Source organism: Mustela nivalis (genome assembly GCF_964662115.1).
Source record: "Mustela nivalis genome assembly, chromosome: 9".
In the NCBI taxonomy this organism is placed as follows: Eukaryota; Metazoa; Chordata; class Mammalia; order Carnivora; family Mustelidae; genus Mustela; species Mustela nivalis.
This window is the reverse complement of record NC_139028.1, coordinates 79,270,193-79,283,858: the sequence shown is the minus strand read 5'-3', so window position 1 is coordinate 79,283,858 and position 13,666 is coordinate 79,270,193. Positions and strand designations below refer to the sequence as shown.

Genomic DNA, 13,666 nt, shown 5'->3' with positions numbered 1-13,666 from the left:
AATTGTCCCTTACCCTAAGAATATTTATTTGTTACCAGGAAATTGGAAAGAATATTTTGTTTTAGATAACCAGAGGCCTTGTGAACCCTTCCACATACTCTTGTGTTGATAAAATCCTGATGTTGTGTTAAGAGTCCCTTGAGTGATCATAACTTGGAAAGGGGTTCAGAAAGAGTTATCTAGGACCCTCTGTGTTCACCCCTGTAACATCTCCAAGTGCAGTAAACTTGGCTCTGTGATTTGTAAGACAGGGTGAGTGTATATGCCTTATGTGGTTCAGTGAGTTAATTCATCTTTACCTTTTCATGAGGGCTAGAGAGACTCTTCTTCAAAAGCTGGACCATATTTGTACAGTTGAAGCCTTTTGATGCATTGTTTATTCATCAGACATCTGTTAAGTACCCACCATCTACCAGGAACTGTTTCTGATTGCCCTTGTGTTTCTGCTTTTCTTCATGGTGATAAGCATTTGTTAAACTACTTGTTGGGTGCCATGAGAATATAAAAAGAAACAAAACATGAGATCCATGCTTTAAACTTCTTAATTCATCTAGAACCTTGGTTCTCAACCAAGGATGATTCTGATGCTCCGTGAACATTTGGCAGTGTCTGGAGATTTTTTTGTCTGACACAGCTGGGGGTAGGGATGCTCCTGGCATCTTTGAGATAGAGGCCAGAGATGCCGCTGTCACCCTACAATGCACAGTACAGTCTCCTCACAACAAAAAATGATCTGGCCCCAAATGTCAGTAGTGCAGAGGTTGAGAAGGAAACCCTGCGCTGAGGAGATAGGCCATGCATATTAACAATAACTCGAGAACAACAGAAGGAGGAACTCTAATCAAGGACTAGAAAGCAGTTGTTCCCAGTGCTAGTCCACTGATCAGTGTCTGTCTTCTGCAAAGCTTTAATCAGTCTTTTGGCAAAATGACAAAATAAGGATAATATAGTGAGTTTTTTTAAAGTTAGCCTTATTCATTTTGAACAATTTATCCATAATTCTGGGAATCTTTCTTATCTTGTTGAACTTCTAAAAAATGTACCTAAGTTATGGTGATAGTAGATGGTAGGTTGTTAGCTTTGAATGTCTTTTCTTGGTAAAACTAAAAGTTAATGATCCTGTAAGCTATTTTGTTTTTTTAATTTTACCAGTTTTTTAAATCCAGAAGGAAGGGAATTGCTAGGCTAGAAAATGTAACAGATGCTTCCAGTAAGCCATTTATAAATAACACGAAGCAGCAGGGATGATGTAATAATGACTCCCTGCTACCGGCCAGCACGCTGACTCTGGTTTTTGAGGATACGGTCTTTTTTTTTTTTTTTTAAATAGTTTGCATTTTAAAGATTTTATGTATTTATTTGACAGAGAGAAATCACAAGTAGATGGAGAGGCAGGCAGAGAGAGAGAGAGGGAAGCAGGCTCTCTGCTGAGCAGAGAGCCCGATGCAGGACTTGATCCAGGACCCTGAGATCATGACCTGAGCCGAAGGCGGCGGCTTAACCCACTGAGCCACCCAGGCGCCCCAGGATACTGTCTTAATGAGTTCTCAAAATCTCAGTTTATGTGAACTTTGTTGGGACTACTTTCAGTTTTAATACTCACATAAATAATGGCTTTTCTCTTCTTAAGTTTCTCAAAGACCTCCCTTCCCTAGTGGTTACAAAAGGCAGCGAGAATATGAAGAGGAGGAAGATGATGATGAATATGACTCGGAAATGGAAGATTTTATTGAAGATGAAGGAGAACCTCAGGAAGAAATATCCAAGCACATTCGAGAGATCTTTGGCTATGACCGAAAAAAGTAAGACTAAAGAAGATTTAGACAAATGATACACTTGTTTTGAATGACTCATGCTGTGAAGTCAAAGCAAACAATAGTAGTAGAGGCATTGAACACAATTCTTTATTAGGAACTATAGGATTATTCTTTAGATGTACTCTTTTGGCATTTAATATTTAAGAATCAAGTCAGAAATTTCTGTGTAGTTGCATGCCAAGAATACCTTTTTTTTTTAAGATTTTATTATTTATTTGACAGAGAGAGAGATCACAAGGAGGCAGAGAGGAGGCAGAGAGAGAGGGGGAAGCAGGCTCCCTGCTGAGCAGAGAGTCCCATGCGGGGCTTGATCCCAGGACCCTGAGATCATGACCTGAGCCGAAGGCAGAGGCTTAACCCACTGAGCCACCCAGGTGCCCCCCAAAAATACCTTTTTAAACTCTTTATAGGATGTATATTTAATGAGAGTGAAGCAGTTTACTGTTGGAGCACTAGATTGGCTTTTAACTCACCATCCATAGAGCTACGTTGAAAGCTGGTCTGATCTGACATCTGCTTTTCATTTGATGTAAAAAGCTGTGCTGCTCAAAAGTGTGGTCCCTGGACAGTGGTCAGTATGGGACCAAAATCACTGATATCACCTGACAACAGAATCAGAAAGGCCCCAGCAGGCTCAGGCCCCATTTTAGAGCTGCCAAATCTAAATCACCTTTATAAGGCTCCCAGGTAATTCATATGTACGTTAAAGTTTGAGAAGCCTTGTATAGAGGACAGTTCAGGGTTTGAATATAAGTTCTGCCACTTACTAGCTGAAAAAAATTGAGTGAAGTTTTTTTTTTTTTTTTTTAAGATTTTATTTATTTATTTGACAGAGATCACAAGTAGGCAGAGAGGCAGGCAGAGGTGGGGAGGAAGCAGGCTCCCTGCTGAGCAGAGAGCCTGGTGCGGGGCTCCATCCCAGGACCTTGAGATCATGACCGGAGCCGAAGGCAGAGGCTTCACTGAGCCACCCAGGCGCCCCTTGAGTGAATTATTTTTAGAATGACATCCAGAAGGGGACACCAGGGTGACAAAGTCAGTTGAGCAGACACTTGGTTTCAGCTCAGGTGGTGATCCTAGGGTCGTGAGATCGAGCCCCACATTAACTTCTGAGCTTGTGTGGAGTCCGTTTGAGACGCTGTCTCTGCCCCTCCCTCTGCTCACTCTCTCTTTTCTCTCTCAAATAAATTAAAAATGACATCTAAAAAAAAATGACATCTAGAAGGATTAAATATAGTATATGTGTAAAACAGAAGGGACTTATCTTAGTGCCTATCGCTCGACATGTGCCATCTTCTTTAAAGCCATCAAATATGAGAAGTTAGAAGGCAATCCTAAGAAAAGGTGTTTTTTTTTTTTTTAAGATATTTTAAATAAATTAAATAAATAAATATTTAGGGAACCTAGGTGGCTCAGTCTGTTAAGCGTCTGCCTTCAGCTCAGGTCACGGGTCCTGGGATTGATTCCTGCATCAGGCTTCCTGCTCAGCAGACATCCTGCTTCTCTCTCTCTCTTTGCTGCTCTCCCTGCTTGTGCTCTCCCTCTCTGTGTCAAATAAAAAAAATCTCTATGTCCAAAAAAAAAAAAAAAAGTATTTAATAGTAAAAAGAACTGGAAGAAAAATCAGATTTAAATATCTAATATTAGTAATGTCATTAGCTAGTTACATTCTCTTGATCAAGCCACTATTCTGCCTGCTTCAGTGCCTATTCTTTTTTTTTTTTTTTTTAAGAAATTTATTTATTTGACAGCACAAAAGCAGGGGTAGTAGTAGGGGGATGGAGAAACAGGCTTTCCACTGAGCAGGGAGCCCGATGAAGAGCTCATTCGCAGGAACCTGGAATCATGACCTGAGCCGAAAGCAGATGCTTAACTGACAGAGCCACCCAGGCGCTCCTTCAGTCTCTGTTCTAAAGTCCTTCCCTTTCTCATGAAGCTCAAATGAGATTAATATGTATATGATGATTTCATGGATATTGTACTTTCAGAATTTTAATATAAACTATCCTGTAACTAGAGGTGAAAGAGGTGAACATCTTTGGATTGGTATCGCGATCAACATGAAATTCAGGAATAGTTGCTTTCAGAAACTCCCCTCAACCCATCCTCTACCCCCCTCACTCCTTGACAAGCAAGAAAGAGTAATTCTGTGTGTGTTTCTGTTCTAAAGATCCTGATTTTTTAAACCAGGAGGTTGGCAGTTCCTTTTAAAAACTGGGAAGTTGGACTTTTTTAATAACGTTGATTTCCTCTTATCAGATACAAAGATGAAAGCGATTATGCCTTACGTTACATGGAGAGTAGTTGGAAAGAACAGCAGAAGGAAGAAGCAAAGAGGTAAGCACAAAACTTAACACATTTGTGTAGAAATGTCCTGAACGTTCTGTTTCCTGCTTCAGTTGCATGCACCATTGGGAGCAGTAGCTTTGAGCCACATAGTTCTGAATTAAAATCCTGCTTACTTGCTGTGTGTTTTCAAATCTGTTGTCTTGTTTGTAAAATGAGAATTTACGGTTTTTACTTACTGAAGTACCGTATTAAAATAATGTGTACCAAGTTGCCTAGTGCAGTGCCTCACCCATATAGGCATGCAGTAAGTGCTGGAAGCCGCCTCTCATCTCATTGCAATGTGTTCTTGTTATTTATTTGACAGACAGAGATCACAAGCAGGCAGAGAGGCAGGCCGAGAGAAGGGGTGGGGGGAAGCAGGCTCCCTGCTGAGCAGAGCGCCCGATGTGGGGCTCAATCCCAGGACCCTGGGATCGTGATCTGAGCTGAAGGCAGAGGCTTAACCCACTGACCCATCCAGGCGCCCTTTTTTTTTTTTTTTTTAAAGATTTCATTTATTTATTTGACAGCAAGAGAGAGTGGGAGCAGAGGCAGAGGGGGAAATAGATTCCCCACTGAGCAGGAGCCTGATGCCACGCTCGCTCCCAGGACCCTGGGATCATGACCTGAGCCAAAGGCAGACACCCCTCTTTCCCCATCCTTAATTCCCTTTCTATATCAGACACATCTCTGTCTTGCTAACCTATACAACTACTGGCATTAGGGATCTGAGAAGTGATATGAATGGAGGGAGGGGATAAATATAGAATGTTATTTTATTTATTGACTAAATTTTCTTATTTTTAAAAGCTGTTAATCATAAGTAATTTATATTTTACTACTTTGGGAACATTAAGATATTTTGTGTTGAGGTTTTATTTGAGGTCTTTTTTCTACTGTAAGTGAAGTCAGTGGCAGAGGCTCCTAGTAAAAAGTACACCTGCTAGTTTGTTTTCAGTGGTAAAGCTTTAAGGCATTTTTAATGCATCAGCACGTTCCATGTGAGCTCTCAGTTTAAATTTCGCTTTTGGGGCGCCTGGGTGGCTCAGTGGGTTAAAGCCTCTGCCTTCGGCTCAGGTCGTGATCCTAGGGTCCTGGGATCGAGCCCCACATCAGGCTCTCTGCTCGGCAGGGAGCCTGCTTCCCTCTCTCTGCCTGCCTCTCTGCCTATCTGTGATCTCTGTCTGTCAAATGAATAAATAAAATTTAAAAAAAAAATTTTTTTTGCTTTTAATTTTTAAAGAGTGTTAATTTCATGTATATTGACAATTACTTTTTTTTTGACAGTTTAAGACTAGGTATGCAGGAGGACTTAGAGGAAATGAGACGTGAAGAAGAAGAAATGAAGCGTCGAAAGGCCAAGAAGCTGAAGAAGCGTTAGCTGCTGCTTGTATTTATTTTTGTGAAATTCTGGAGACTCTGTTGCAAGGAGGTCCTGCCTTCAGAATGAAGAATCCCCTTTATGATTTTAGATTTATACTTGGGTACTCAAGGAGAAGGAATGCATACTGTCATTTGCAGGCTGTCATTGGAGCATAAAGTATTTTCAAATACTTTCCAGGGTTAAATCTGTAATGCAGATGATAGAATGCCCAGTTGAGTGCTCTTAGGAAGTTAACTGTTCACAGGTGCCAGCCTTGATCCTGATGAGCTATGCACTCTTAAGGTGGGCCACTCACCAGCCAGCCATTCTTAACATTGTTCCTTTGCTACTTCGAAAAGGAAACAAAAAGGATTGCCTCATGACTTCATAATTCTGCTGACGTGTGAGTAGGGCACTGCCCGGCTCCCAATTAACTTTGTCTTTCAATGAGGAACCTGGCCCCTTCCATGAATGTTGCCAGCAATAAAGTGACCTGTCCTACTAATCTATATGTTTGGATTGAGAACTTGAAAATGTAGAGTAGGCTTTATAATTATCATATGGATATCATCTCTGTGACTGAAGTAAAAAGTAGAATAAATTTTACTGTATTCTGCATTATTTGTGGATTGGATGCTGAGCATTCTTATTCACTAATTTAGGTGATAAGGCAATTAAAATTTTTTTTTCAAGTTAAAATACAAGTTATGCCATTTAGTTTTAAAAATATAGGTTTCCAAGTTTTCCTTTCAGATATACTGTTATGTTGGCTTTAGTATAAAATAGACAAGGTCACTGTGCTGATTGATTTTTATCTACAAAATTCATTTTTATATTGAAGAGAAATGCTTATTTTATTCAAACATTAGATTTGGAAGAGTAATAGTTTAAAAACTGAGGAAGTAACATGGGAGACTCCCTTTTATTCTCTTCCTTCATTATAAAAATATTTTGGAAAAGGTACCCCTGTACCTCTTGATATAATGACTGCATTTTATCTTAAATTCTTTAGCAATTAATGGCAAAAACCAAAAACTAAATTCATGTGTATCAAGAGCACCACCTTCTCTTTTGCCCATATTGCACTTTTATTTCAAACTATGCACTGTGAAGAGATGTTTTTCCCAAGTTGGAAAGGATGTTCCCTGTTACTAGTGTTTCACTGGGCTGTGGAACTTTCTTCATTCTCACTTTTTTCAAGTCATATTTATAGACTAATATCTCTTAAGTCTCAAATCCTGGCAATTCCAGTCAGGCTGACATAGATTCTGGCCGGAGAGAAGCCAAGTCTCAAGGAAAGTCAACAACAGAAAATGAGATACGATGCTAGAGAGTATTTGTCCTAGCTTCTAAATGTGGAGGGCTGGGGGCAGTGGGACATAAGCTTGTAAAACAGTTCCAGGTTGCTTTCATGTATTCCTTTTTATCTATAAAGCTTTATTCTAGTTTGGTAGTAGAGATGACTGTTGTTAGCCTCCTTTAATGGGATAGCCATGTGACCCAGGCCCTTAAGACTCTCATTTTGAATTGAGTTTCAAATTTCAAAAGTTTAAGGATTTAACTTCGAAGCTGAATCCTGTGAAAGATGTATTCATCACTAGGAATAACACCCTTTCTAACATCCACACAGAACTGTTACACTGGCAGAAAATCCTATCAGCTGCCTCTCACCCATTTCAAATACCTTCAGTGAAATTGATTTAAAGGTAGTGTGCTGTTCCATGTAATGAAACAGGTTTGGAACATTATTTCCTTTGCTGTCACTCTTGTGCTTCCCCCCCCTGCCCCCCTTCAAACGATTTTTTCTTGGATGTATTTTTCAATATGCAGACTTTGAAAATCTATTACAATCAAGTGCTTATCATAGCCAAAAGATTTCTCGTGGCTTAAAGTTTACTAGCACTTTATTCAATATGCAGTTATTTGTACTTAAAGGCATCACTGTGCTAGATAATAAAAGTTCCAGACCTTGAAAAGGTTGTGTCCTTAGGTATCACTTTTGAATGCATTTCTTCTACGGATGTTATTCTTCAGCATCAGCATTATAAAAGGGCACTTCTGTAGCTCAGTTAAAAAGAAAGTCCTGAGAAAGTCTTTTAGATTAGTCTTGGCCTTGTTTCCAAATCCTGTCTTCCATTTTGTTCTGCAGTTCCTGACCGCTCTTTCGAAAAGCCCACAAATCTTTGAAGAAACTGGAATAAGCTGTTATTTTATCAAGGTTTACAAATTAAGTGCTTGGTTTTTAACGTATCCTCTACCATTTTGGTTTTCAGATTTTATTAATTCAATATCTGAAGATGTGCCTTTTATTGGGTAATGTTAATTCACGAATGTAGTAATGTTATTTCACGATTGTAATGTTACATGATCATGGGTGTGGCATTCTCTACAGATGATGTGAAAGGAAAGTAGTTTTCATAAAACTCATATGGCTCTGATTGCACAGTCCCACTTGCTTTTGATGTTGCTATGTCAAAGCAAGGGGCACTTTCTTTTCAAGCTACTTTCAGAACTTGTCTTTGTATTTTCTCTAAACTGTAAATGCAGTTATGTCCCTTGGAGGCCAGGGTACCACATGTCACAGACAGCCTTACATGTGCGCCAGGAGAGGGTTCAAAGACTGTTAACAAAAAAGAACGTATATGGGAACTCGAAATTTCATTTTTTTAATGTTACCCCAAGATTCTCTCCAAGAAATTACTGTTTTGTATTTTGTAACTTAAAAGCAGCTATTAGTATATTTCTGAGATATAGCACGAGACCAAAACATGTTTGGAAAGAGAATAAATATATGAAGAGAGACTGGTTGGTTTATTTTCAATGTGCTGAATATATTAGACTACTATTTATTTTGTGAGTGGATGTGATAAAATAAATATTCAGGTGTTCAGTGTATGCTTAAGAGTGAGATATAGATTTCTTTGGAGTTATTAAATCCATCATGTCTTTTACATAATGGACAAATCAAGTTTTAAAAAAGAAAACATTTACCTAGCTTAGCTTGTTTTCTGGTGCTGTTGACCTGCAAGAGAATCTACTTTTGCATATACAGGTGAAAGTTTTGCAATTTATGTATAAAAGAAATTGTAGGCATTAAAAATATTTTATTGATATTTTCACTGGTTTGCCTTTATTTACCAAAACTCAGATATTCCTTCTCCCATCGCCCTGAACATTTTCTCAGCTAGAACCCCCAGTAGGCTCATCAGACTTAAGGTGGGATTTGCCTCCTTATACACACACAACTGTTCTTTCCCCCTGACACATTCGTGTCAGCTCACAACTGACACCTCTCCCACCCCCACCAGCTTAAGAGCTGGTCTGCTACCAGATACCCAGGTTAGGAGAATTGTTTGGAGGTATACTCAGGAAACTGGAAGGAAGAAGAACTGGGTATATAGTTCTTGTCAAGAAAATGAGCAGGTTCTGATCCCTTATAATAGAGCCTGAAATAACTTGAGATGAGTCGTTTGGGATATGTAGGAGGCAAATGGGCACAGCTGTGCAGCCAGAGAATGCAGGCACTTAACTGGATGAGATACAGTCTTGGTCACATAAGAGGTATAAGAGATGGTAATATCCTAGAGTCAGGATTACACAGTGTTGCTCATGGCTTTTGAGTTCTATTTTCTTAACATAAAAAATAAGGGCAATCCATTCAGTGCCCAGGGCCACTTAAAGAGAGTTTAGCAAACAAACCAAATAGTCATCGACAAAATGTTACCTGCATAACCAAAAGATCTACTTTGGTGGTAACATTGCCCTTTTGAACACTGGATCTATCAGTCACCCACGTAGCCACAGGATGGGAAAAGTTCCATACAGTTTGCTTCAAAAGTACTTGCTCTTCAGGTTCTTCCCCCGCCCCACCCCCCAACTCCCCTTAAGGTTAGAAAATCCCAAACCACCTCTAGAGGGCTTACAAAGAATTAGGGCTCAAGCGTCCAGAATAATAGCCTGGGTCTTATACTTAGGTTTCCATCCTTGGTCTCAAACTCCAACTTCATCCTACCGAGGACTGAGCAGTTAGTTGGCTTTTATTCTATGCGCTTCTATGTTTTGTTCCTATGTGTTTCTATTAGCAGCAATCACTGCTCAAAGAATCATCAGGCACTTTCTTGGCTATTCAGGTGAGGGAGGCATTTGAGCCAAGACACAGCCAAGATCTTGGATATTCCAGGCTCTTGTTTGGGTCTTTTCCTTGGCACATAAAAACCAAGGAGAAGGTCTGGATCTTAATCTTGATTGTGCAATTCAGCGCTGTGGGGCTGGTAAGATCCTTGAACCTCTCAACTTCATTTTTGCCATTTTGTTAAATGAGGCCAGGGCCCAACCCAGGTTATTGCAAGGGTAAAAATAATGTACAAAAATGCAGTCCTTTCCCCATACAGTGTAAGCCTTAAGTTCTTGGTAATAGCTGTGAAAAGGCCACAGAGACTTATCCCCAAAGAATAGGCTTGAAGTTACCCCAACAGCATTTTCTGTGACGTTTTTTTCAACCCTGAACCTGGACGCAGGAGATAGCCTATACTTGGGAACTGGGTCTAAGGAGCTTTGGAGAATTTCTATCCTTAAGGATACAGAAGAGGGGGCAAATTGAATGAGGTATTTTAGTCTTACTGCCAGTCTTAAAACAAGGGACCCAATCACATTTCATCTAACTACCTCCCCACCCTGCATCCCCCTATTTCGAGCTAACAGAATACCAAGTCTTCATCTTAAAAAGTACGGTAACTTTTTACATAAAATGTGACAAAATAATGTGCAATTACTTTATGCAAAACCAACAACAGGAGCTGTGTAGCCGGCCAGGTGAGCTTCAGAGCTGCATTACTTCGCCAGGATCATCTTTGCTCATTTCCACCGGAGTCTGGGGGGGGGGGGGAGAAAAGTATGTCAGGTGGGCCTTACCTAGTGTCTGCTGGAGTGTGGGCATGAGGCAGTTGCCCTCCCTGCCGAGGACAGGCACAAGTAGTTTTGTCCAGTTCTGTGTCTTAATGCCTTTGATCCCAGTTGCCAGAGGGACATAGCCACGGAGGAGGAGGCCAAAAAGGGACAAATATCCAAGGTCTACCAGGAAGAGAGAAGATCTCTAGCACCAGAACCACTTTATCGACCACCATTTACTCGAGGAGAAGGAGGGAGGTCTGGGTTTCTGGTGTGAGCTGATTTAAGAAATGCTACTGAAGCCAGAGCGCACAAAATGGCCCCCTGAGCACAAAACGAGGTGACCTACGTCAGACAGCTGTGACTCTGGGCCTGAGATGTCTTTACCTCTATATCTCCAGGTTCTTTGAAACTGACGAATCTAAGACTAAAGACTCCTAAGAAAATATGTATAAAAGACATGAAAGAGAGGGAACCTTCAGTGAACGATAATAGAAGTACATAAGCTGCAAGGACTTCCTTAATAAAGAAAAGACTCTTAAAAAAAAAAAAGAAAAGAAAAGACTCTTTGTTCTAAAGTTCCTAGAGTTGGATCTTGATGCTTAGCTCATTTATCTGGGGGAATACATTTCAAAGTAGGAATAGAGACCAACGTTGAAAGCACACTTACCCCTCCTGGGGGATACTTATACCCCTTCCACATGGTTCCTGCAATGAGAACCAACCATAAGACAACAATCATCGTGGAGTTTCTTGCTCAGCTGGCGGTGTGTGCTGGGGAAAATGAGTGGTTCTGAAAGGTGTTCAGTTCCTTGAGTCCTGGGAACTGGGCTGTCTTCATTCAAGACCAGATGGTGGATAGCCCAGCATGATAGCTCCTGGCTGGAGAGTTTTGTGGTCTAGTCTGAACTGCAGTGGCTTGCCATGGCCATTTTGGGGGCCAGAGCTCAGACACCAATTGTGACATCAGCTCCTGTGACCTTGAGAGGGGACCAGTCAGAGTAAGCAACTATCGGACAGTGGGCCAGCATGCCTGGCATGTTGGGGCCAAAGAACCCTTAATAAAGGGCACTGTTTGAGGCACCTGGGTGGCTCAGTAGGTTAAGCCGCTGCCTTTGGCTCAGGTCATGATCTCAGGGTCCTGGGATCGAGTCCCACATCAGGCTCTCTGCTCAGCAGGGAGCCTGCTTCCCTCTCTCTCTCTCTCTCTGCCTGCCTCTCCGTCTACTTGTGCTCTCTGTCAAATAATAAATAAAATCTTTAAAAAAATAAAAAATAAAAAAAAATAAAGGGCGCTGTTCACTGGTGATCCTACGTGGTTAAGATCTAACTGGCATCACTTCTTTATTAACTCCTCTCCCATCAAAATATTAACTACTGGTTTTATGCAATCAGATGCAAAAAAGCATTGCTATGCAAACAAAACAAAACAAGACAAAATATCCTGGATTAAATGGGAGGATTGTCTAGGCATGCTGTGAGCAATTTACTTTCTATACTATTGCTAGGCTATTTGAAAGAGAACAATCTTGCATTTTGTGAAACACCACAGGTAAACCCTCATTATGCAGGGTATGCCCCCCTCTCTGTCTTGCTGGAAAGGGAAGGGAAGGAAGATGGGCTGTTATGCTCATTTCACAGCAGGAGAAAGCTGAGGAGCAGAACAGTTTCGGTGGTTTGGTCAGGATCAGGCAGCTCAGCTAAGCTGGTGCCCAGTGCCCCTGTCCACATCCCCATCCCCTGAGGTCTGAGGTCTGAACTGAGTTGTGTCAATATTCATATAGACATTCTGAGGCAGGTGGAGGAAGAAAAAAAGAACCCTCATGCCCTGTTCCTAGTACCCCTGGGGTTGAAACTTGATGCCCTGCCATCTAGAGTAGCTTCCCAGAGAACCTGCTCCTGTAACGGTTTATTACTAAGACTTTAAGTTTCTTTAACAGTGGGAACATCTTTGAAAAAACAGGTCTGAATGAAAGGGAGTGGGATGTGAGAACCCTAGGAGCTGTTTGCTAAAAGGATACTGTATTCATGTTTTCTAGAGGTGGGCTGGTCCAAGAGGATATTTAGTCCTATGCTTGCATCCCAGCTTCACAATCGAGTTGGTCTGTGGCCTTGGGTAAATAGCTTGAGGTTGTTGTCTCAAGCCAATCTTTGCTGACCAGTTCATTATTTTGCTCATCTGTTAAGTTAGCGCTTTGTAAATACTTTGCATCAAATACTTGACATGAATTCCCAAATGCAATCCTCACAAAAGTAGTAAGATACTGAGCTATTGCCATTGGGCAGGTGAAGAAAGTGAGGTTCAAAGAGAATTCAACCTTCCCAAGGTCATACAGCTAGTGAGGAGCAAGGTTAGGGGTTGAACGCATTCACCATAACTCGTCTTGGGAGCTGCCAAAAAGGGGCACTGAAAATACTCATCCCACTTCTTACAGTTTGTGAGAAAAGATATTAATAAACAGGAACAGTCTTTGAAAAGAATACTTAGGAGATGTGCTGAACCAATCTTGGAACCTTGGCCTGCTGCCCAAAGCAGGGCTTGCTGTCTTCTTTCCCCACCGCATACCTCAAACCACCTCCCCTTTGCCAGCTGATTGTTTCCCAGGGGGACATAAACTCCCCACTGAGATTTCAGAGCGTTGTGGCGTACTCTGGAAAGGGAGAAGTTGAGTCCATTAGACCTGACCACTCACTCAGAGCTGCGGGTCTTCCAAGGTCTGGCTCCTCAGTCGTGTCTTGTCCTCCTGAACAGACCACTTCTCTTTCCACTTCAGAGTTGGAGGCTGAGTCAGAAAGAAATGTAAAGGCAGAAGTGGTTGTACTTGTTGGCCATGTAGGTAACCGCCTCTGTATGATGCAAGGGCCGTTTGGAGGTGCCCCCAATGCTCACATTCCCTTCCCGACCAGTGACCCCTCATCTGCTTGGCCTGAAACCCTGTCTCCAGCAGACCCCTTATAAATTCCATAATGCTTTGAGATAAGTGCTATTATATACCCAAGAGGCAGGTGGAACTTGAAGATAGCCCAAGGGGATGAAAAGTAGCCTGGGAATCGAACTCTGTTCCCACTGCATCCTGACCTCTAATTAGTGGTGAGACCTCAACTATCCTTCCCCTTCGGTCAGAAATCCTAGCTGGGAGGGGGAGCCAGAGCCAGAACTGCCCACTACCAGGGGTTCACAGGCAGGGTCATTACTTACCATGAACTCCGGAAATGTGCCCATGTAACATGCAAGTCCAACAAAAAGCATCCAGCCAAGTACAATCATGAT

General features: G+C 41.5%; 1 protein-coding gene and 1 long non-coding RNA gene across 3 annotated transcripts in view; one reads left to right on the top strand and one right to left on the bottom strand.

The window, feature by feature from the left end:
• SPTY2D1 (SPT2 chromatin protein domain containing 1) overlaps window positions 1-8,627 on the top strand; it is a 43,657-nt gene extending 35,030 nt beyond the window's left edge. For both annotated transcript variants that reach the window (XM_082747297.1, XM_082747296.1), the window contains 3 exons: window positions 1,631-1,802; window positions 4,077-4,154; window positions 5,433-8,627. In XM_082747297.1, the coding sequence (XP_082603423.1) occupies window positions 1,631-1,802; window positions 4,077-4,154; window positions 5,433-5,526 (344 nt within the window). In that variant the 3' untranslated portion in view covers window positions 5,527-8,627. The remainder of the gene's footprint in view (window positions 1-1,630; window positions 1,803-4,076; window positions 4,155-5,432) is intronic.
• Window positions 8,628-10,266: 1,639 nt separating this feature from the next.
• Window positions 10,267-11,588, bottom strand: LOC309872716. The gene is made up of 2 exons (XR_014316073.1): window positions 11,066-11,588; window positions 10,267-10,378 (listed from the first exon to the last, which is right to left on the bottom strand). It is a non-coding gene; the product is annotated as an uncharacterized lncRNA (long non-coding RNA).
• Window positions 11,589-13,666: the final 2,078 nt, after the last annotated feature.